This window comes from Oncorhynchus gorbuscha, linkage group LG09 (genome assembly GCF_021184085.1).
Source record: "Oncorhynchus gorbuscha isolate QuinsamMale2020 ecotype Even-year linkage group LG09, OgorEven_v1.0, whole genome shotgun sequence".
Taxonomy (NCBI): domain Eukaryota; kingdom Metazoa; phylum Chordata; class Actinopteri; order Salmoniformes; family Salmonidae; genus Oncorhynchus; species Oncorhynchus gorbuscha.
Window position 1 is genome coordinate 3,530,054 of NC_060181.1, and position 25,132 is coordinate 3,555,185.

At 44.1% G+C, this 25,132-nt stretch overlaps 1 protein-coding gene across 1 annotated transcript in view; it reads right to left on the bottom strand.

Annotated features, from left to right (window-relative positions):
- LOC124042645 (CUB and sushi domain-containing protein 1-like) overlaps window positions 1-25,132 on the bottom strand; it is an 842,040-nt gene that overhangs the window by 80,419 nt on the left and 736,489 nt on the right. Inside the window, 5 exon segments of the mRNA XM_046360721.1 lie at window positions 13,158-13,331; window positions 16,307-16,535; window positions 16,749-16,936; window positions 18,422-18,616; window positions 21,991-22,176. Of these exon segments, the coding sequence (XP_046216677.1) occupies window positions 13,158-13,331; window positions 16,307-16,535; window positions 16,749-16,936; window positions 18,422-18,616; window positions 21,991-22,176 (972 nt within the window).

Sequence of the window (25,132 nt, forward strand, 5' to 3'; positions counted from 1 at the left end):
ACAATTCCCTGTTTTAGTTAGTTCAGTTAGGATCACCACTTTATTTTAAGAATGTGACATGTCAGAATAATAGGAGAGAGAATGATTTATTTCAGCTTTTATTTATTTCATCACATTCCCAGTGGGTCAGAAGTTTACATACACTCAATTAGTATTTGGTAGCATTGCCTTTAAATGGTTTAACTTGGGTCAAACGTTTCGGGTAGCCTTCCACAAGCTTCCCACAATAGGTTGGGTGAATTTTGGGCCATTCCTCCTGACAGAGCTGGTGTAACTGAGTTAGGTTTGTAGGCCTCCTTGCTCGCACACTGTTGGGGAATAATCAGAATTAGTTGGTAACATCGGTAAGATGTTTTATATTCATCATATGTTTGTAAATTACTTCTCATCAGAATGTGTTTGTATAATACTGTGGCGGGGTTGCAGTATCTGTTCTCTGTGAAGACTAAGTTATTTGGGCCGGAGAGAGGGGAGAGGTCAAGCTCGTATCTCTTGGCTCCACAATGTCTGTGTGCCAGTCAGTGTGTCTCTGTGATCTTGTCAAGATAGGATGGATTTGATATATGCCTGTTGATATGGAGGATTGGTTTATGGTTCTGGGGTTTGGGAAAGGAGACAAAGCTGAATGATTTATTATGTCTATGCTGTCTGACTATGTGTGTTCTTTGCTATTAAAGGATCTCTGCTGCAATGTGTGAGGGACTCTCAGAGAATTCATTGAGAGACACTGAATTGATCTGAGAGTCACAGGGTTGTGATAGAGCTCATATAATTAAAGGTGGACATTGATAACTAACTCTGACTTGTGTGTGGTTTACTCTCATGATTTGGTAAATAGAGGAAATTTCCACGACAACACACTTTGTCAGTTCTGCCCACACAATTTCTATAGGATTGAGGTCAGGGCTTTGTGATGGCCACTCCAATTCCTTGACCTTGTTGTCATTAAGCCATTTTTCCACAACTTTGGAAGTATGCTTGGGGTCATTGTCCATTTGGAAGACCATTTGTGACCAAGCTTTAACTTCCTGACTGATGTCTTGAGATGAGGCAAGAGTGGGCAAGGCGCCATTGACATCAACTCCAAACGTTCTCTCAACCTGTGTGCACCTACGCTGCACAAATTCATTCATAGTCTTGGTTGTAACAACCTCATGATGGATACAGGGACAACTAGAGTATCATGTAGTAGCCTGAACCTATCAATTACATTACATTGGACAGGGTGAATGGAATATGAATGTCCGTCATCCAATATGCTGTAATTGAAAAAAAGGCAGTGCTCATTAAAATACAATATCATCATCCATCCTCATCATCCTCATCATCCGACTGCCATACATATGCACAACACACACGAGCCAAGATGAAGGACAGAGAAGGAGGTTGGAGAGAAGGATAGGAAAGAAGGAAAGGAGAGAAGGATAGGAGATAAGGAAAGGACAGAAGGATAGGTGAGAGGGATAGGTGAGAGGGATAGGAGAGAAGCAAAGGAGAGAAGTAAAGGAAAGGAGAGATGGATAGGAGAGAAGGATAGGTGAGAGGGATAGGAGAGAGGAATAGGAGAGAAGGAAAGGAAAGAAGGAAAGGAGAGAAGGATAGGGGATAAGGAAAGGAGATAAGGAAAGGAAAGAAGAATAGGAGAGAAGGATAGGAGAGAAGGATAGGAGAGAAGGATAGGAGATAAGGATAGGAGAGAAGGATAGGTGAGAGGGATAGGAGAGAGAAAATAGGAGAGAAGGAAAGGGGGGAGAATGATAGGAGAGAAGGATAGGTGAGAGGGATAGGAGAGAGGAATAGGAGAGAAGGAGAGGGGGGAGAAGGAAAGGAGAGAAGGAAAGAGACAAAAGGGAGAATGAGGGATGAGGCAGATGTCATTAGGCCACTAGGATTTCTACTGAGAGTGAATATAGAACAGAGACAGGGAAGGGAAGCGAGGGGAAAACTGTAATTAAGGTGATCAATCTGACAACAAAAATATCCCAAAGCTGCTAAAAATCTAAACCAATCAATTTGTCACCGACAACAACAGGTGTAGACTTCACTGTGAATTGCGTGCTTAGGAACTCTTCCCAACAACGCAGAGATTAAAAATAAATCGTAAAACAAGAGGAATAAAATACAAAAGAATGGAGCTACATACAGGAAGTACCAGATCAATGTGGAGCAACATACAGGAAGTACCAGATCAATGTGGAGCTACATAGAGGAAGTACCAGATCAATGTGGAGCTACATACAGGAAGTACCAGATCAATGTGGAGCTACATACAGGAAGTATCAGATCAATGTGGAGCTATATACAGGGAGTACCAGATCAATGTGGAGCTATATACAGGAAGTACCAGATCAATGTGGAGCTATATACAGGAAGAACCAGATCATTGTTTAGCAATATACAGGAAGTACAAGTTCAATGTGGAGCTATATACAGGAAGTACCAGTACCAGATCAATGTGGAGCTATATACAGGAAGTACCAGATCAATGTGCAGCTATATACAGGAAGTACCAGATCAATGTGGAGCTATATACAGGAAGTACCAGATCAATGTGGAGCTACATACAGGAAGTACCAGATCAATGTGGAACTATATACAGGAAGTACCAGATCAATGTGGAGCTATATACAGGAAGTACCAGATCAATATGGAGCTATATACAGGAAGTACCAGATCAATGTGGAGCTATATACAGGAAGTACCAGTACCAGATCAATATGGAGCTATATACAGGAACTACCAGATCAATGTGGAGCTATATACAGGAAGTACCAGTACCAGATCGATGTGGAGCTATAAACAGGAAGTGCCAGATCAATATGGAGCTATATACAGGAAGTACCAGATCAATGTGGAGCTATTACATTTACATTTAAGTCATTTAGCAGACGCTCTTTTCCAGAGCGACTACAGGAAGTACCAGTACCAGATCAATGTGGAGCTATATACAGGAAGTGCCAGATCAAATTGAGCTATATACAGGGAGTACCAGATCAATGTGGAGCTATATACAGGGAGTACCAGATCAATGTGGAGCTATATACAGGGAGTACCAGATCAATGTGGATCTATATACAGGGAGTACCAGTACCAGATCAATGTGGAGCTATATACAGGGAGTACCAGTACCAGATCAATGTGGAGCTATATACAGGGAGTACCAGTACCAGATCAATGTGGAGCTATATACAGGGAGTACCAGTATCAGATCAATGTGGAGCTATATACAGGGAGTACCAGATCAATGTGGAGCTATATACATATATAGTGTGTATATATAGTCTAGTCAGTGTGTATATAGTGTGTATATAGTCTAGTCAGTGTGTATATAGTGTGTGTATATATAGTCTAGTCAGTGTGTATATAGTGTGTATGTATAGTGTAGTCAGTGTGTATATAGTGTGTATATAGTGTGTATATAGTCTAGTCAGTGTGTATATAGTGTGTGTATATATAGTCTAGTCAGTGTGTATATAGTGTGTATATATAGTCTAGTCAGTGTGTATATAGTGTGTATATATAGTCTAGTCAGTGTGTATATAGTGTGTATATAGTCTAATGAGTTTGTATATAGTGTGTATATATAGTCTAGTGAGTGTGTATATAGTGTGTATATATAGTCTAGTGAGTGTGTATATAGTGTGTATATATAGTCTAGTGAGTGTGTATATAGTGTGTATATATAGTCTAGTGAGTGTGTATATAGTGTGTATATATAGTCTAGTCAGTGTGTATATAGTGTGTATATAGTCTAGTGAGTGTGTATATAGTGTGTATATATAGTCTAGTCAGTGTGTATATAGTGTGTATATACAGTCTAGTCAGTGTGTATATAGTGTGTATATAGTGTAGTGAGTGTGTATATAGTCTAGTGAGTGTGTATATAGTGTATATATATAGTCTAGTGGGTGTGTATATAGTGTATATATATAGTCTAGTCAGTGTGTATATAGTGTATATATATAGTCTAGTGAGTGTGTATATAGTGTGTATATAGTGTGTATATAGTGTGTATATAGTCTATTGAGTGTGTATATAGTCTAGTCAGTTTGTATATAGTGTGTATATATAGTCTAGTCAGTGTGTATATAGTGTGTATATAGTGTGTATATAGTGTGTATATAGTCTATTGAGTGTGTATATAGTCTAGTCAGTTTGTATATAGTGTGTATATATAGTCTAGTCAGTGTGTATATAGTGTGTATATATAGTCTAGTCAGTGTGTATATAGTGTGTATATAGTCTAGTGAGTGTGTATATAGTGTGTATATATAGTCTAGTCAGTGTGTATATAGTGTGTATATATAGTCTAGTGATTGTGTATATAGTGTGTATATATAGTCTAGTCAGTGTGTATATAGTGTGTATATAGTCTAGTGAGTGTGTATATAGTGTGTATATAGTCTATTGAGTGTGTATATAGTCTAGTCAGTGTGTATATAGTGTGTATATATAGTCTAGTGATTGTGTATATAGTGTGTATATATAGTCTAGTGATTGTGTATATAGTGTGTATATATAGTCTAGTCAGTGTGTATATAGTGTGTATATAGTGTGTATATATAGTCTAGTCAGTGTGTATATAGTGTGTATATATAGTGTGTATATAGTCTAGTGAGTGTGTATATAGTGTGTATATATAGTCTAGTGATTGTGTATATAGTGTGTATATATAGTCTAGTCAGTGTGTATATAGTGTGTATATATAGTCTAGTCAGTGTGTATATAGTGTGTATATAGTCTAGTCAGTGTGTATATAGTCTAGTGAGTTTGTATATAGTGTGTATATAGTCTAGTGAGTGTGTGTGGAGTCTATGGAAGATTGTCAGTGCAGATAGTGTGGGAAGCTTTACATGACTATTTAGCAGTCTTATGGCTGCCTGTTGGTCCAACAACCGCTGCTCCAGTACCATTGGCCGGGTATCAGGTGATGTCAGCTGTCAGAGGAAGGCTCGAATAATTGTTAAAGATTCCAGCCACCAAAGCTATAGACTGTTCATTCTGATACTGTCTGGCTAATGATTAGTGCTGTTTTCCTAAAGAAGTTAAATCTGCTTCATGTTTTGTTTTCTTGCCAACATACTAACGAGTATCGTCTCAGTCCTACTTCCCACAGATACTGCCATACATCCCCCTTTGTGGAGACACCACCTCAGTCCTACTTCCCACAGATACTGCCATACATCCCCCTTTGTGGAGACACCACCTCAGTCCTACTTCCCACAGATACTGCCATACATCCCCCTTTGTGGAGACACCACCTCAGCCCTACTTCCCACAGATACTCCCATACATTACTACACACCCCATTCAAACTGAAGAAGGACATTGCCGAGACTTTCTTCTAAAAAGTTAATATATTTTCTATCATCATTCTCTCCTCTTTTAAATCACCCTCATAACTCCATCAGGGATCGTCTCTGTCACACGAGGGCCATGGTCTCATAAGCTGTCCCTTTCTGTGCCTGTCAGAATAAAACCCTGAGCTGAGGGGGCTTTGAGACAGACACTGTCTGGAAAATGCAAACCCCTTTTTCACCAGGATAAATTAAACGATCATGCTTTTGTACTCTCAGTTCTACTGCTTCGGAGAGAAGACCAGGCGTACGGCATCGAGCACTCTCAACCATTGCTACCCCCCCGGCTGCAAGGCCCTCCCCCGCCCTCTCTTCGGCAAATCAGATCACGCCTCCATTTGTGGTGATCACTGTTCAATGTTGGTCTGACCAATCGGAATCTATGCTTCAAAGATTGTATTGGTCAAGCGGGCTGGGAAGTGTTCCGGGTTGCCTCTGAGAATAGTATTGATGTATACACTGACTCAGAGACTGGGTTTATCAGAAAGTGCATAGAGGATGTTGTTCCCATGGTGACAGGGTTAATCAGGAAGTGCATAGAGGATGTTATTCCCATGGTGACTGGGTTCATCAGAAAGTGCATAGAGGATGTTGTTCCCATGGTGACTGGGTTCATCAGGAAGTGCATAGAGGATGTTGTTCCCATGGTGACTGGGTTCATCAGGAAGTGCATAGAGGATGTTGTTCCCATGGTGACTAGGTTCAACAGGAAGTGCATAGAGGATGTTGTCCCCACTGTGATGATTAGAACTTAACCAAACTGTGGATAGATCGTAGCATTCACGCAAAACTAAAAGCGCAGACTACCACATTTAACCACGTCAAGGTGTCTATGGGACATGGGCGTGTCCAAACTACCACATTTAACCACGTCAAGGTGTCTATGGGACATGGGCGTGCCCAAACTACCACATTTAACCACGTCAAGGTGTCTATGGGACATGGGCGTGCCCAAACTACCACATTTAACCACGTCAAGGTGTCTATGGGACATGGGCGTGCCCAAACTACCACATTTAACCACGTCAAGGTGTCTATGGGACATGGGCGTGCCCAAACTACCACATTTAACCATGTCAAGGTGTCTATGGGACATGGGCGTGTCCAAACTACCACATTTTACCACGTCAAGGTGGACATTGTATCCTCGCTCTCGGACAAGCTAAACATCTGTTTCGCCTGCTTCAAGGAAAACACAGAACTGCCAACACTGGCCACTGCCACTCACGAGGACTGTGAGCTCTCGTTCTCTGTGGCCAAAGTGAGTAAGAAATGTAGGCATGTTAACACTCATAAAACATCCCTAACCGCGTCCTGAGAGCATGTGCAGACCAGCTGGCTGGAGTGTTTAATGACATATTAAGTCTCTCTGTTGCGAAAGTAAGTGAACTGAACTAAACTAAATGTCAGCATAGACTTCTGTCATGATAAAGTGCTTTGAGAGACCTCCATCTTACCTGACACCCAGGACCCACTCCACTGTAGACCAGGAGGTAGGACTTAGGTACGGACTCTCTTCTACCTGATGATGAATTACATCTGATGTCCCAGGTCTAAATCAGTCCCTGATTACAGGGGAACAATAACTAAAAAAAGCAGTGAAACTGGTTTGGAGATCGAGAGTTGAGTTTGAGGGCTTTAGACACACTACAATCTGCATACCACCCCAACAGATCTATGGATGATGCAATCGCCATCGCACTGCCCACTGCACTATCCAGTCCTGGACAAGTGGAACTGTTCAATGACTACAGCTCAGCCTTCAACACCATAGTACCCTTCAAGTTCATCACTAAGCTCGGGGCCCTGGGTCTGAACTCTTTCTTGTGCAACTGCGTCATGGATTTCCTGATGTGCCAACCCCAGTTGGGGAAAGTAGGCAACAACACCTCCGCCATGCTGATCCTGAACCCACAAGGGTGCGTGCTCGGCCACCTCCTGTACTCCCTGTTTATCCATGACTGCGTGGCCATTCACATCTCTAACTCAATCATCAAGTTTGTTGTCGACACAACAGTGGTCGGACTGATTACCAACAACGATGAGAAAGCCTATAGGGAGAAAGGGAGAGGCCTGGTGGAGTGGTGGCAGGAAAATAACCTCTCCCTCGACGTCAACAAAATGAAGCAGCTGATCATCCACATCAATGGGGCTGCAGTGGAGAAGGTGAGAAGCTTCAAGTTCTTCGGCAAGCACATCACAGACAACCTGAAATGGTCCATTCACACAGACAGTGGGGTGAAGAAGGTGCAGGAGGCTTAATTAATTCAGGTTGGCCCCAAAGACACTTCTACAGATGCACCATTGAGTAGCTCCTGTCAGGCTGTATCAACGCCTGTTTCAGCAGTTGCACTGTCTACAAGCGGAGGGCTCTCCAGAGGATTGTACGGACACCTGTTCACCCAACTACCATCTAGAAGGTCCCTTGTTTATCCAACTATCATCTAGAAGGTCACCTGTTCACCCAACTACCATCTTGAAGGTCACCTGTTCACCCAACTACCATCTAGAAGGTCACCTGTTCACCCAACTACCATCTAGAAGGTCATCTGTTCACCCAACTACCATCTTGAAGGTCACCTGTTCACCCAACTACCATCTTGAAGGTCACATGTTCACCCAACTACCATCTAGAAGGTCACATGTTCACCCAACTACCATCTAGAAGGTCACCTGTTCACCCAACTACCATCTTGAAGGTCACCTGTTCACCCAACTACCATCTTGAAGGTCACCTGTTCACCCAACTACCATCTAGAAGGTCACATGTTCACCCAACTACCATCTAGAAGGTGGAAACAGTACAGGTGCATCAAAGCTGTGACCGAGAGACTGGAAAAACAGCTTTCATCCCCAGGCCATCAGACTGTTAAATAGTCAACACTAGCCGGCCTCTGCCCAGTAACCTGCCCTGAACCTTAGTCACTGTTCTACTTTACCCTGAACCTTAGTCACTGTTCTTCAGCTTAGTCACTGTTCTAGCCAACTATGTACTTTACCCTGAACCTTAGTCACTGTTCTAGCCAGCCAGCTATGTACTTTACCCTGAAAGTCACTGTTCTAGCCAGCTACAACTATTACCCTGAACCTTAGTCACTGTTCTAGCCAGCTACAGCTATGTACTTTACCCTGAACCTTAGTCACTGTTCTAGCCAGCTACAACTATATACTTTACCCTGAACCTTAGTCACTGTTCTAGCCAGCTACCACCCAGTACTCTACCCTGAACCGTAGTCACTGTTCTAGCCAGCTACCACCCAGTACTCTACCCTGCACCTTAGTCACTGTTCTAGCCAGCTACCATCCGGTACTCTACCCTGAACCTTAGTCACTGTTCTAGCCAGCTACAACTATGTACTTTACCCTGAACCTTAGTCACTGTTCTAGCCAGCTACCACCCAGTACTCTACCCTGAACCTTAGTCACTGTTCTAGCCAGCTACCACCCAGTACTCTACCCTGAACCTTAGTCACTGTTCTAGCCAGCTACCACCCAGTACTCTACCCTGAACCTTAGTCACTGTTCTAGCCAGCTACCACCCGGTACCACCCAGTACCCTGAACCTTAGTCACTGTTCTAGCACCCAGTACACCTTAGTCACTGTTCTAGCCAGCTACCACCCATTTTCTACCCAGCTACCACCTTGTAACGCCAGGGTAGTGGGTTCGATTCCCGGGACCACCCATACGTGGAATGTATGCACACATGACTGTAACCCTGGAACCCTGAACCTTAGTCACTGTTCTAGCCAGCTACCACCCGGTACTCTACCCTGAACCTTAGTCACTGTTCTAGCCAGCTACCACCCAGTACTCTACCCTGCATGGTGGTGGCTACATCCTGTTATGGGTATTCTTGCCATCGGCAAGGACTAAGCAGTTTTTTAAGATGAAAATAAATGGAATAGAGCTAAGCACAGGCAAAATCCTAGAGGAAAACCTGGTTCTGTGTGCTTTCCAACAGATACAGAGACAAATTCACATTTCACAGGACAATAACCTAAAACACAAGGCCAAAAATACACTAGAGTTGCTTACCAAGACACATCAAATCAAATCGTATTGGTCACATACTGCGCACATATTTAGCAGATGTTATTGCGGGTGTAGCGAAATATTTGTGTTTCTAGCTCCAACAGTGCACTAACAATTCACAACAATACAGACAAATCTAAAATAATTGAATTAAGAAATATATGAATAAAAGAATGTACAATGGTGGAGTGGCATTCACTAAAATACAGTAGAATATAATACAGTCAACACATATAAAATGAGTAAACATGGTTGAAGCGACCAGTGTTCCATTATTAAAGAGGCCAGTGGTTCCATGTCTATGTATATAGGGCAGCAGCCTCTAAGGCACAGGGTTGAGTAACCAGGTGGTAACTGGTAGCCTCTAAGGCACAGGGTTGAGTAACCAGGTGGTAACTGGTAGCCTCTAAGGCACAGGGTTGAGTAACCAGGTGGTAACTGGTAGCCTCTAAGGCACAGGGTTGAGTAACCAGGTGGTAACTGGTAGCCTCTAAGGCACAGGGTTGAGTAACCAGGTGGTAACTGGTATCCTTTAAGGCACAGGGTTGAGTAACCAGGTGGTAACTGGTAGCCTCTAAGGCACAGGGTTGAGTAACCAGGTGGTAGTCAGATAGTGATAATTATTTAACAGTCTGATGGCCTTGAGATAGAAGCTGTTTTTCACTCTCTCGGTCCCAGCTTTGATGCACCTGTACTGACCTCGCCTTCTGGATGGTAGTGGGGTGAACAGGCAGTGGCTCGGGTGGTTAATGTCCTTGATGATCTTTATGGCCTTCCTGTGACATCGGGTGCTGTAGGTGTCTTGGAGGGCAGGCAGTATGTCCCAGGTGAAGCATTGGGCAGACCTCACTTCCCTCTGGAGAGTCCTACGTTTGCGCGCGGTGCAGTTCCAGTATCAGGCAGTGATACAGCCCGACAGGATGCTCTCAATTGTGTATCTATAAACGTTTTTGAGGGTCTTGGGGACCAAATTTCTTCAGCCTCCTGAGGTTGAAGAGGCGCTGTTGCCTTCTTCACCACACTATCTGTGTGGGTGGACCATTTCAGATGTCCTTGATTTGTATGCCAAGGAACTTGAAGCTTTCTCCACTACGGTCCCGTCGATGTGGATAGGGGGGTGTTCCATCTGCTGTCTCCGATCAGCTCCTTCATTTTGTTGATGTTGAGGATATTTTCCTGGCACCACTCCCCCAGGGCCCTCACCGCCTCCCTGTAGGCTGTCTCGTCATTGTTGGTAATCAGGCACTGTTGTGTCGTCTGCAAACCTCATGATTGAGTTAGAGGCGTGCGTGGCCACACAGTCATGGGTGAACACTGAGTACAAACCCTTGTGGGGCCACTGTGTTGAGGATCAGCGAATTGGAGGTGTTGTTTTCTACCTTCACCACATGGGGGCGACCAGTCAGGAAGTCCAGGATCCAATTGCACAGGGTGAGGTTCAGACCCAGGGTCTCCGGCTTAATGATGAGTTTGGAGTGTACTATGGCGTTGAAGGCTGAGCTATAGTCAAAGAACATCATTCTTACATAGGTATTCCTCTTGTCCAGATGGGATAGGGCAGTGTGCAGTGTGATTGAGATTGCATCGTCTGTGGACCTATTTGGGCGGTAAGCAAATTGAGGTGGGTCCTGGGTGTCGGGTAAGGTGGAGGTGATATGATACTTAACTAGCTGGGGACGCGACTAGTGATGCCGTTTTGCCTGTTTGATTGCCTTATGCTTATACTTATACTTATGGTATAACTATACTGTTTGATTGCCTTATGCAGGGTATAACTATACTGTTTGATTGCCTTATGCAGGGTATAACTATACTGTTTGTATTCGCCCATATTATCATTCACCTTGCCTTGGTTAAATGCTGGTTAAATGAGATGGTTCGCGCATTCAGATTTCCACGCATGCTGCCATCTCTCCACGGTTTCTGGTTTGGGTAGGTTTTAATAGTCATAGTGGGGACAACATTATTAACCTATACATTTCCTGATGAACTCAGTCACCGTGTTTGTGTATTCCTGAATGTTATTCTCTGAGGCTACCCGGAACATATCCCAGTCCGAGTGATCAAAACAATCTTCAAGCATAGATTCCGATTGGTCAGATCAGCATTGAATAGACCTTAACATGGTTACTTCCTGTTTGAGTTTCTGCCTATAAGAAGGGAGGAGCAAAATAGAGTCTTGATCTGATTTGCCAAAGGGAGGGCGGGGGAGCGTGAGTACTAGAGTCAATGTGTTGATTGAACTTTCCTCAAATTTGTTTTATTAAAATCCCCAGCTATAATTAATGCTGCATCAGGATATGTGGTTTCCAGTTTGCACAAAATACAGTGTAGTTTTTTGAGGGCCTACGTGGTATCTGCTTTAAGGGTGAATATACACAGCGAAGACTATAAGCGAAGAAAATGATCTTGTGAGGTAATATGATCAGCATTTGATTGTGAAGTATTGTAGGTTGGGTGAACAAAAGGAATTTAGTTTCTGTACATTATCACGATCACATCATGAGTAGTTAATCATGAAACATACACCTCCACCTTTCTTCTTGCCGGAGAGTTCTTTATTCCTGTCTGTGTGATGTACTGAGAACCCAGCTGGCTGTATGGACAGGGACAGTATATTTGGAGAGAGACATGATTCCGTGAAACCATAGTATGTTACAGTCCCTGATGTCTCTCTGGAAGTAGATCTCTGGGAGTAGATCCTCGCCCTGAGCTCGTCTACTTTATTATCCAGAGACTGAACTTGTGCACGCTTCCTGAGTCAGACTAGAAGTCCACTCCGAATACCTTTTCTCCACCTGCGGCATCTTGGAGCAGCCACTGGGATAAGTTAAATTGCCCTGAGAAGTATGAGCAAAGGATCCAATTCGGGAAAGACGTATTCCTGGTCATAATACTGGTGAGACACTGAATGGTCCTGAGTGGCCTAGTTACAGTTTTGACTTAAATCGGCTTGAACATCTATGGCAAGACTTGAAATGTCTGTCTAGCAATGATTAACAAGCAACTTGACAGAGCTTGAAGAATTTTCTAAATAATTGTTTTATGAATATTGCACCATCTATATTGGCAAAGCTCTTAGAGACACAGACAAACTCACAGCCATAATCACTGCCAAAGGTGATTCTAACATGTATTGACGTGTGTCAATGCGTATGTAAATGAGACATTTCAATATTTCATTTTCAGCAAATGTATAAACATAAAAAAAAGATGTTTTCACTTTTTAATTATATTGTGAGTAGATGAGTAAGAGAAAAAAATCTATGTCTTCCATTTTGAATTCAGGCTGTAACAACAACATGTGGAATAAGTCAAGGGGGTTGAATACTTTCTGAATGCTCTGTATATGCCGACAAAAATCAAGGCATTTTACGGGTCTGGGCGACTTAACATTCCAAGTCTCCAGAAAGATGACATCACTGCGCCAAACTAAACTAAGCTAAGCTAAGCTAGCTCTGAGCTTGCTACCTGACACATGCACAACACACCCTCCAAAGTCTCTGTCAACATCACTGACCAATACGAGCAAAATACATTTTTACGGGCGACAGTACTCTAAGTTCTTTAATTCTACGGAAAGATGACATTACTCTGCAAAGCTACACTAAACTAGCTATCTGACATGCAGCGTCAGCATCACAAATTAAAAGCCAGGAAATAATCTTTAGTCCAGACATCTATTACCTAAACATAAACAGATCACCTCATTCCCATAGCAGGGAATTAAATCACACGGTCCTCTCCGTATATTTTCCAGACTTACTTTTACACTTGGGTAGGGTGTTGCTCCACTGTCCGTTGGACTGGCAATGAGACTTAACCGCCCCCTGCAGGACGTATCCGGTGTTGCACGCGAAGTGCACAATATCGTTCAGGTTGAACTGCGTTCCCTGAGTAAAGCCAAAGGAAGGGTTGCCTGGATGACCACATGTGATCGCTATGGAGACAAGGAAAATATAGAGAAAATCTTATCACTATACATGTCTAAAGTTAATACAAGCTGTCAACACTATCCCAAAACACATCAGTCATATGTTCTCAAATATTATTACACATTAGCCAGTAGGTCCCTAGTTTACATCGAATGATATTCAATACTCTATAGGAAGACCCTAGTCTACATCCAATGATATTCATTACTCTATAGGAAGACCCAAGTCTACATCCAATGATATTCATTACTCTATAGGAAGACCCTAGTCTACATCCAATGAAAATCATTACTCTATAGGAAGACCCTAGTCTACATCCAATGAAAATCATTACTCTATAGGAAGACCCTAGTCTACATCCAATGATATTCATTACTCTATAGGAAGACACTAATCTATACGTCCCCATACACCTATCAGGAGACACTTGGGTTGCACAATTCCACAAACTTTCCCAGAATGCCTAGGTTTTCTAGAAATCCTGGTTGGAGAATTCCTGTATTCCCTGCTTTTTCCCTTCTATTTCTGGGAATGTTCCAACTGGGATTTCTGTAAATGCCTGGTAGATATTTCTTTTTAACCCATATCATAGCCACTATCTCTGGGTACTGTTTAACCCATATCATAGCCACTATCTCTGGGTACCATATCATAGCCACTATCTCTGGGTACCATATCATAGCCACTATCTCTGGGTACTGTTTAACCCATATCATAGCCACTATCTCTGGGTACCATATCATAGCCACTATCTCTGGGTACCATATCATAGCCACTATCTCTGGGTACCATACCATAACCACTATCTCTGGGTACCATACCATAGCCACTATCTCTGGGTACCATACCATAGCCACTATCTCTGGGTACCATATCATAGCCACTATCTCTGGGTACTGTTTAACCCATACCATAGCCACTATCTCTGGGTACTGTTTAACCCATATCATAGCCACTATCTCTGGGTACCATACCATAGCCACTATCTCTGGGTACTGTTTAACTCATATCATAGCCACTATCTCTGGGTACCATACCATAGCCACTATCTCTGGGTACCATATCATAGCCACTATCTTTGGGTACCATACCATAGCCACTATCTCTGGGTACTGTTTAACCCATACCATAGCCACTATCTCTGGGTACAATACGATAACCACTATCTCTGGGTACCATATCATAGCCACTATCTCTGGGTACCATACCATAGCCACTATCTCTGGGTACCATACCATAGTCACTATCTCTGGGTACTGTTTAACCCATACCATAGCCACTATCTCTGGGTACCATACCATAGCCACTATCTCTGGGTACTGTTAAACCCATATCATAGCCACTATCTCTGGGTACCATATCATAGCCACTATCTCTGGGTACCATACCATACCCACTATCTCTGGGTACCATACCATAGTCACTATCTCTGGGTACTGTTTAACCCATACCATAGCCACTATCTCTGGGTACCATACCATAGCCACTATCTCTGGGTACTGTTAAACCCATATCATAGCCACTATCTCTGGGTACCATACCATAGTCACTATCTCTGGGTACTGTTTAACCCATACCATAGCCACTATCTCTGGGTACCATACCATAGTCACTATCTCTGGGTACTGTTTAACCCATACCATAGCCACTATCTCTGGGTACCATACCATAGCCACTATCTCTGGGTACCATATCATAGCCACTATCTCTGGGTATTGTTTAACCCATATCATATCCACTATCTCTGGGTACTGTTTAACCCATATCATAGCCACTATCTATGGGTACCATACCATAGCCACTATCTCTGGGTACTGTTTAACCCATATCATAGCCACTATCTCTGGGTACTGTTTAACCCATATCATAGCCACTATCTCTGGGTACGGTTTAACCCATACCATATCCACTATCTCTGGGTACTGTTTAACCCATACCATAGCCACTATCTCTGGGTACCATACCATAGCCACTATCTCTGGGTACTGTTTAACCCATATCATAGCCACTATCTCTGGGTACTGTTTAACCCATATCATAGCCACTATCTCTGGGTACTGTTTAACCCATATCATAGCCACTATCTCTGGGTACCATATCATAGCCACTATCTCTGGGTACCATATCATAGCCACTATCTCTGGGTACCATACCATAGCCACTATCTCTGGGTACCATACCATAGCCACTATCTCTGGGTACGGTTTAACCCATACCATAGCCACTATCTCTGGGTACTGTTTAACCCATACCATAGCCACTATCTCTGGGTACCATATCATAGACACTATCTCTGGGTACCATATCATAGCCACTATCTCTGGGTACTGTTTAACCCATACCATAGCCACTATCTCTGGGTACCATATCATAGCCACTATCTCTGGGTACCATATCATAGCCACTATCTCTGGGTACTGTTTAACCCATACCATAGCCACTATCTCTGGGTACCATACCATAGCCACTATCTCTGGGTACTGTTTAACCCATACCATAGCCACTATCTCTGGGTACCATACCATAGCCACTATCTCTGGGTACTGTTTAACCCATACCATAGCCACTATCTCTGGGTACCATACCATAGCCACTATCTCTGGGTACTGTTTAACCCATACCATAGCCACTATCTCTGGGTACCATATCATAGCCACTATCTCTGGGTACCATACCATAGCCACTATCTCTGGGTACCATATCATAGTCACTATCTCTGGGTACCATATCATAGCCACCATCTCTGGGTACTGTTTAACCCATACCATAGCCACTATCTCTGGGTACCATACCATAGCCACTATCTCTGGGTACCATACCATAGCCACTATCTCTGGGTACCATACCATAACCACTATCTCTGGGTACCATACCATAGTCACTATCTCTGGGTACCATATCATAGCCACTATCTCTGGGTACCATACCATAGCCACTATCTCTGGGTACCATACCATAGCCACTATCTCTGGGTACTTACGGACACAGACAGGGGTGCGCCCAGACCAGCGGTGATCCTGTTCACAGATGCGTACAGACACCCCGATGAGTCTGAATCCCGGGTTACACTGGTAGACCACACTACCTCTGTAGTTATAGTTCTCTCCTATGATCTGACCATTCACTATTGGTTCAGGGGTACCGCAGTGACCCGCTAGAGACGAGGGACAACAGAGAGAGACAAAGGATACAGTCACATATGCATGCAGGGATATATTCTGTTTGTCATAAATAGGTCCTATAGACATATAAAACACAATGGTTGACCAAACAAATAGGTCCTATAGACATATAAAACACAATGACCAAATGCTATCATCTGGTTCTTTATGAAAATGAAAATATAATGAATTATGAATATAACTTGAAATACAAAATGAGATTTAACTGGTTATATTTGGTTGTAACTGTCTCTAGTTAGTTCTGGTTCCCTTACCGAAACACTGGACCTGAGATCCACTCCAGAGGCCATTGGACATGCACTCTCTGACCCGGGAACCAACCAGCGTATAGCCTGTGTTACAGGAGAAGATGGCTGTCGCTCCGAACACCGTCAGAGTCCCGATCTTATTACCATTCGGAGGAGTGCCCAGGTCCCCACAGGAGATTACTGAGGAGAGGAGAGGAGAGGAGAGGAGAGGAGAGGAGAGGAGAGGAGAGGAGAGGAGAGGAGAGGAGAGGAGAGGAGAGGAGAGGAGAGGAGAGGAGAGGAGAGGAGAGGAGAGGAGAGGAGAGGAGAGGAGAGGAGTCAAGCAGAAAAAAAATGAATCCTAAAAGAACAACAAAACACATTCATATGTTCAACTTGGTTTATTTCATTTGTCTTGTTTTGATGTCACCCATTTTGTTGGATCAAGGTTTCCTTTCTGTATTCATCAAGGCTAACCATTCTCTCTCTCTCTCTCTCTCTCTCTCTCTCTCTCTCTCTCTCTCTCTCTCTCCTCTCTCTCTCTCTCTCTCTCTCTCTCTCTCTCTGTCTCTCTCTCTCTCTGTCTCTTTCTCTCTCTCTCTCTCTGTCTCTCTGTGTCTCTCTCTCTCTGTCTCTCTCTGTCTCCCTCTCTGTCTCCCTCTCTGTCTCCTCTCTGTCTCTCTCTGTCTCTGTCTCTGTCTCTCTCTCTCTCTCTCTCTCTCTCTCTCTCTCTCTCTCTCTCTCTCTCTCTCTCTCTCTCTCTCTCTCTCTCTCTCTCTCTCTCTCTCTCCCCCTTATCTCTCTCTTGGTCCCCCTCTCTCTCCTTCACTCTCTCTCTCTCTCTCTCTCTCTCTCCCTCTCTCTCTCTCTCTCTCTCTCTCTCTCTTCTCTCTCTCTCTCTCTCCCCTTCTCTCCCTCTCTCTCTCTCCTTCTCTCTCTTGGTCCCCCTCTCTCTCCTTCACTCTCTCTCTGTCTCTCTCTCTCTCTCTCTCTCTCTCTCTCTCTCTCTCTGTCTCTCTCTCGCCTCTCTCTCTCTCCCCTTCTCTCTCTCTTGGTCCCCTCTCTCTCTTTATCCTTCTCTCTCTCTCTCCCCTTTCCTCTCACCTTCTCTCTCTCTCCTATCCCCCCCTCTCTCCTATCCTCTCTCTCTTTTTCTCTTTCTCTCTACATTCCTCTGGGATAATCTTTCTCTCTCTCCTCTCTGTGTTTTCATCAATCTTCTTGGCGGAGAGGCAGCAGGCAGCCTAGTGGTTAGAGCATTGTGCCAATAACGGAAAGGTTGCTAGTTCAAATCCCCGAGCTGAACAAGGCATTTAACCCACTGTTCCTAGACCAGTTAACCCACTGTTCCTAGACCAGTTAACCCACAGTTCCTAGACCAGTTAACCCACTGTTCCTAGGCAGTCATTGTAAATAAGAATTTGTTCTTAACCGACTTGCCTAGTTAAATAAAGGTTAAATAAATGCAAAATATTATAATAATTCTCTCTCTCCTCTGTGCAGGAGAACATGTAGAGAAAGCATTAGTCCGGTCAGTTAACACTGATAATGATTTCCATGGTAAATCTGGTTCATATACCATGTCTTTCTCATTCTGCATCATCTAAAGCACAACTTGGCTGAAGGGAAAACGGCAGATCGTATTGCTCAAACAATGCATTGTGGGAGATGTATATTCTGACTCACTCTCGCAGGCCGGCCGGGGCTCTGGGTAGTCCCAGGTGCTGTTGGCCTGGCAACGGATGACCCTCTGACCCTTGTAGTAATATCCGGGATCACAGATGAGCATCATCATGGCGTCGTACTGGCTCTGAGACCCGTAGATCAGCCTCCATCTCCCGTGATCCACAGCAGAGTGGCCTATGTCAGGGCAGGTCACCGCTGCAAAGGTCAGGGGTCAGATACACATAGGTCACAGGTCAGAAATGACTAACTGAACTGTTTTAAGATGTGAAATTACTTGATCAATATTTTTTTAACATATTTTTGGGGGGGATTTAAGATCTACACCTGTTGTATTCAACGCAACAAATAACATTTGATTTTATTTGACTTTATTATATTAGGTCGTCAAAGTACATTTAAAATTGTCACAATAAAAGCCAAAACTAACTACCTCATTTTCTAAGTTATTGATAATCTAAATATGACACAAGCTTGGCAGTGATTCTTGTATCTCAACAGTCATCTTTTAGTGACTCTTGGACAGTGAAGAAGTGCTGGGGATTTATCTCTCCTCAAATGAACACATACAACAGTCTTACATTGAAATGTTCCTGGCGCTGAACCCTGTCACAACTCTAATTCTGAATAAAAACCTTTTTGTAAAAAACTTAATCGAAAACATTACAAATGTGGAAGGAAATGCAGCCCCAATGAGAACTGAATGATGTGATCTCCAACCAATGAGACCTCACGATAAGTGATCTCCAACCAATGAGACCTCACGATAAGTGATCTCCAACCAATGAGGATTCATGATAAGTGATCTCCAACCAATGAGGATTCATGATAAGTGATCTCCAACCAATGAGGATTTATGATAAGGGATCTCCAACCAATGAGGATTCATGATAAGTGATCTCCAACCAATGAGGATTTATGATAAGTGATCTCCAACCAATGAGGATTCATGATAAGTGATCTCCAACCAATGAGGATTTATGATAAGTGATCTCCAACCAATGAGGATTTATGATAAGGGATCTTCAACCAATGAGGATTCATAAGGTATCTCTAACCAATGGGAACTCATAAGTGATCACCAATCAAGTAGGACTCATGATAAGTGATCTCTGACCAATGAGGACATACACTCACCAGCCAGTTTATTATTTTAGTTTACAATTGGCTCATTCACCCCCCTCCTCTCCCCTGTAACTATTCCCCAGGTCGTTGCTGTAAATGAGAACGTGTTCTCAGTCAACTTATACTGGTAAAATAACGGATAAATAAATACAAATAAAATAAAATTAGGTATACCATTCACGAAAATGGATGGCTCTTACAGACAGTGAGTCACGTGGCTGTGTCTTGTTATATAAAGCAGGCAGACAGGCATCAAGGCATTCAGTTACTGTTGCACTGCCGTTACTGTTCCATTGAAAATTAGTTAACTAAGCGAATTTGAACGTTGTATGAAGGGGCAGCAGGTAGCCTAGGTGGTTAGAGCGTTGGACTAGTAACCGAAAGGTTGCAAGATCAATTCCCTGAGCTGACAAGGTAAGAATCTGTCGTTCTGCCCCTGAACAAGGCAGTTAACCCACTGTTCCTAGACCAGTTAACCCACTGTTCCTAGATCAGTTAACCCACTGTTCCTAAACCAGTTAACCCACTGTTCCTAGATCAGTTAACCCACTGTTCCTAGATCAGTTAACCCACTGTTCCTAGATCAGTTAACCCACTGTTCCTAGACCAGTTAACCCACTGTTCCTAGACCAGTTAACCCACTGTTCCTAGACCAATTAACCCACTGTTCCTAGACCAGTTAACCCACTGTTCCTAGACCAGTTAACCCCACTGTTCCTAGACCAGTTAACCCACTGTTCCTAGATCAGTTAACCCACTGTTCCTAGACCAGTTAACCCACTGTTCCTAGACCAGTTAACCCACTGTTCCTAGACCAGTTAACCCACTGTTCCTAGACCAGTTAACCCACTGTTCCTAGACCAATTAACCCACTGTTCCTAGACCAGTTAACCCACTGTTCCTAGACCAGTTAACCCCACTGTTCCTAGACCAGTTAACCCACTGTTCCTAGACCAGTTAACCCACTGTTCCTAGATCAGTTAACCCACTGTTCCTAAACCAGTTAACCCACTGTTCCTAGATCAGTTAACCCACTGTTCCTAGATCAGTTAACCCACTGTTCCTAACCCACTGTTCCTAGACCAGTTAACCCACTGTTCCTAGACCAGTTAACCCACTGTTCCTAGACCAATTAACCCACTGTTCCTAGACCAGTTAACCCACTGTTCCTAGACCAGTTAACCCCACTGTTCCTAGACCAGTTAACCCACTGTTCCTAGATCAGTTAACCCACTGTTCCTAGACCAGTTAACCCACTGTTCCTAGACCAGTTAACCCACTGTTCCTAGACCAGTTAACCCACTGTTCCTAGACCAATTAACCCACTGTTCCTAGTTAACCCACTGTTCCTAGACCAGTTAACCCACTGTTCCTAGACCAGTTAACCCCACTGTTCCTAGACCAGTTAACCCACTGTTCCTAGATCAGTTAACCCACTGTTCCTAGACCAGTTAACCCACTGTTCCTAGACCAGTTAACCCACTGTTCCTAGACCAGTTAACCCACTGTTCCTAGACCAGTTAACCCACTGTTCATAGACCAGTTAACCCACTGTTCCTAGACCAATTAACCCACTGTTCCTAGACCAGTTAACCCACTGTTCCTAGACCAGTTAACCCACTGTTCCTAGACCAGTTAACCCACTGTTCCTAGACCAGTTAACCCACTGTTCCTAGACCAGTTAACCCACTGTTCCTAGACCAGTTAACCCACTGTTCCTAGGCCGTCATTCAAAATAAGAATTTGTTCTTAACTGACCTGCCTCGTTAAAAAAAGGTTAAAAAAAAATGTATCATCGGTGCCAGGTGAGCTGGTTCCAGTATCTCAGAAATGGCCTCCGGGGCTTTTCACACATGACTGTGTCTAGGGTTTACAGAGAGTGGTGTGACAAACAACTGCTCGTTGATAAGAGCGGTCGAAGGAGAATGGCATGGAACTGTGCAAGTTTACAGGTTGGGCCACAAAACAGGAAAATAACGGCGCAGAACACCATGTCAGAGAGCACAACTAGTCGGTCATGCAGCAGACGACTACACTGGGTTCCAGTCCTATCAGCTTAAACCAAGAAGGAGCGGCTGCAGTGGGCAACACTGAGGACTGAAAAAACAAATTCCCGGTTCCTGTTGCTGATGGCAGAGTTAGGATTTGACATAAACAACATGAGTCCATCCTGCCTGGTGTCAAAACGTTACAGGCTGGTGGCGGTGATGGAAGGTTTTCCTGGCACACGTTACGTCCCTTGATAGCAAATTGAGCATGGCCCCATCCTGCCCGGTGTCAAAACGTTACAGGCTGGTGGCGGTGATGGAAGGTTTTCCTGGCACACGTTACGTCCCTTGATAGCAAATTGAGCAATTGTAGAATCTATGCCCCAAAGAATTCAGGCTGTTCCGGCGGCAATAAACGAAGTATAGGTATATCAACTCCAACCAATGAGGATTACTCACGTATGCAGCGGGGCGTGGCCTCATTGGAGCTCCACCTCCCAGACTCCTGACAGACGACTGACACGGCCAGGGGGTTGGCCAATCTGAAACCGGGGTTGCACTGGTACATGGCCCTGGCACCAAGAGTGAAGTCCTGCCCGACTATGCTACCATTTACTGGGGGTATAGGCATCCCACAGGCCATCACTGAAAGAGAGAGAGGAGGGAGGGAGGGAGGGAGGGAGGGAGGGAGGGAGGGAGGGAGGGAGGGAGGGAGGGAGGGAGGGAGGGAGGGAGGGAGGGGAGGGAGGGGTGAAAAGGGGGAGGGAGAGAGAGAGAGAGAGAGAGAGAAAGAGATGGATGGATGGAGAGAGAAAGAGAGAGATAGAGAGATGGAGAGAGAGAGAGAGAGAGAGAGAGAGAGAGAGAGAGAGAGAGAGAGAGAGAGAGAGAGAGAGAGAGAGATGGAAAGAGAAAAGAGAGAGAGAGAGAGAGAGAGAGAGAGAGAGAGAGAGAGAGAGAGAGAGAGAGAGAGAGAGAGAGAGAGAGAGAGAGAGAGAGAGAGAGAGAGAGAGAGATGGAGAGAGAGAGAGATGAAGAGAGAAAACAACATTACAAAATTGAAAACAGAGCTCTGGTAGATATGAATTTAACCAAGATGGAGTAAGGGATTATTTCACCTTCAGGTAAAGAACCGGCAGTGACAAAGCACATGACATAGAAACAACCATCTCTGTATGCATAGAGCTTCTCTCACAACATGCCCCGTGTACAAATGCTCTCACTCTCACAAGCATTATCGTGGCATAAACATTAGTTTGCCCCCCCGTCTGCGCTCGGGTAAACATAACCCTATCTGCATCTCAAACGCCACCCTATTTCCTACCAGGTCAAAACGTTCACAGTAAGGGAATAGGGTGGCGTTTGTGACTCTGAGAGTAATTCAGACTACAGATCACACCTGCAGTTGACTTTAGAAGCACACAATGGCCGCCCCGCTGTTACCAATTTCCACATGCACTGCTGTTGTTGACACAGCACCACCGCAACTGTTGACACAGCTGGCCACCGGAGTAGGGCTGTGGGGCAACTGAAACACTTAGTTTTGCTTTCTGAGAGAAAGCAAAACATAGGAAAACGTCATGGGAAATGACTGTGGTTTTTACAAGGGGTTGTTTTGAGAGGGATAGAATGTTGCAGAGAGGGGCTTTAAAAGAGCAGCTGGGATTTCGGGGGGAAAGATTTCAAATGTTTCCATGTCTACATGATTTCCTGGTGTCTTACATAATCTTTATTTGATCGACCAATCAAATCTTTCATCGACCAATCAAATCTTCCATCGACCAATCAAATCTTCCATCGACCAATGAAATCTTCCATCGACCAATCAAATCTTCCATCGACCAATCAAATCTTCCATCGACCAATCAAATCTTCCATCAAACAATCTGTGTGACCTACCATAAATGTGTGACAATCTTTTCAAAATTGAGGGTTAAAATGGACCCCACACCACCATCAATACATTAGAGGATCCCACACCACCATCAATACATTAGAGGACCCCACACCACCATCAATACATTAGAGGACCCCACACCACCATCAATACATTAGAGGACCCCACACCACCATCAATACATTAGAGGACCCCACACCACCATCAATACATTAGAGGACCCCACACCACCCAAAGAGGCTATTCCTCTTTACAAAACTGTTTCAGTTCAGCAATATTCTTGGGATGTCTGGTGTTAACTGCTCTCTTGAGGTCATGCCACAGTATCTCAATCAGGTTGAGGTCAGGACTCTGACTGGGCCACTCCAGAAGGTCAGGACTCTGACTGGGCCACTCCAGAAGGTCAGGACTCTCTGCCTCCAGAAGGGGCCCTGGGCCACCAGAAGGTCAGGACTTTGCCTGGGCCACTCCAGAAGGTCAGGACTCTGACTGGGCCACTCCAGAAGGTCAGGACTCTGCCTGGGCCACTCCAGAAGGTCAGGACTCTGACTGGGCCACTCCAGAAGGTCAGGACTCTGACTGGGCCACTCCAGAAGTTCAGGACTCTGACTGGGCCACTCCAGAAGGTCGGGACTCTGCCTGGGCCACTCCAGAATGTCAGGACTCTGCCTGGGCCACTCCAGAAGGTCAGGACTCTGCCTGGGCCACTCCAGAAGGTCAGGACTCTGACTGGGCCACTCCAGAGTGGGTATTGTCATCCTTTGAAGCCACTAACTGGTTTACTTCTGTGTTTTGGGTCTTTGTCCTGTTGCAAAAACCCAACTTCTGCTGAGCTTCAATTGGAGGACAGATAGCCTGACATTCTCCTGCTAAATGTCTTGATAAACCTTGGAATTCATTTTTCAGTCGATGGTAGCGAGCTGTTGCAAAGCAGCTTCAAAGCATGATGCTCGCCCCACCGTACTTTACAGTTGGGATGAGGTTTAGATGATGGTGTGCTGGGCCTTTTTCTCTCCACACATAGTGGTGTGTGTTCCATCCAAACAACTCAACTTTAGTTTCATCTGTCCACAGAATATTTCACCAGTAGCGCTGTGGAAATTCCAGATGCTCTTTTGCGAACTTCATATGCGCAGCAATGCTTTTTTTCGGACAGCAGTGGCTTCTTCCGTGGTGTCCTCCCATGAACACCATTCTTGTTTAGTGTTTTACGTATCGTAGACTTGTCAACAGAGATGTTAGCATGTTCCAGAGATTTCTATAAGTCTTTAGCTGACTCTCTACGATTCTTCTTAACCTCATTGAGCATGCGCTGTGCTCTAGCGGTCAACTTTGCAGGACGGCCACTCCTAGGTAGAGTAGCAACAGTGCTGAACTTTCTCCATTTATGGACAATATGTCTTACCGCGGACTGATGAATATCAAGGCTGTTAGAGACACTTTTGTAACCCTTTCCAGCTTTATGCAAGTCAACAAATCTTAATCTTGGGTCTTCTGAGATCTCTTTTGTTCGAGGCATGAGTCACATCAGGCAATGCTTCTTGTGAATAGCAAACCCATATTTTGTGAGTGTTTTTTATTGGGCAGGGCAGCTCTACCCAACATCTCTAATCTCGTCTCATTGATTGGACTCCGGGATAGTTGACTCCTGATTCCAAGTAGCTTTTGGAGAAGTCATTAGCCTAAGGGTTCACATACGTTTTC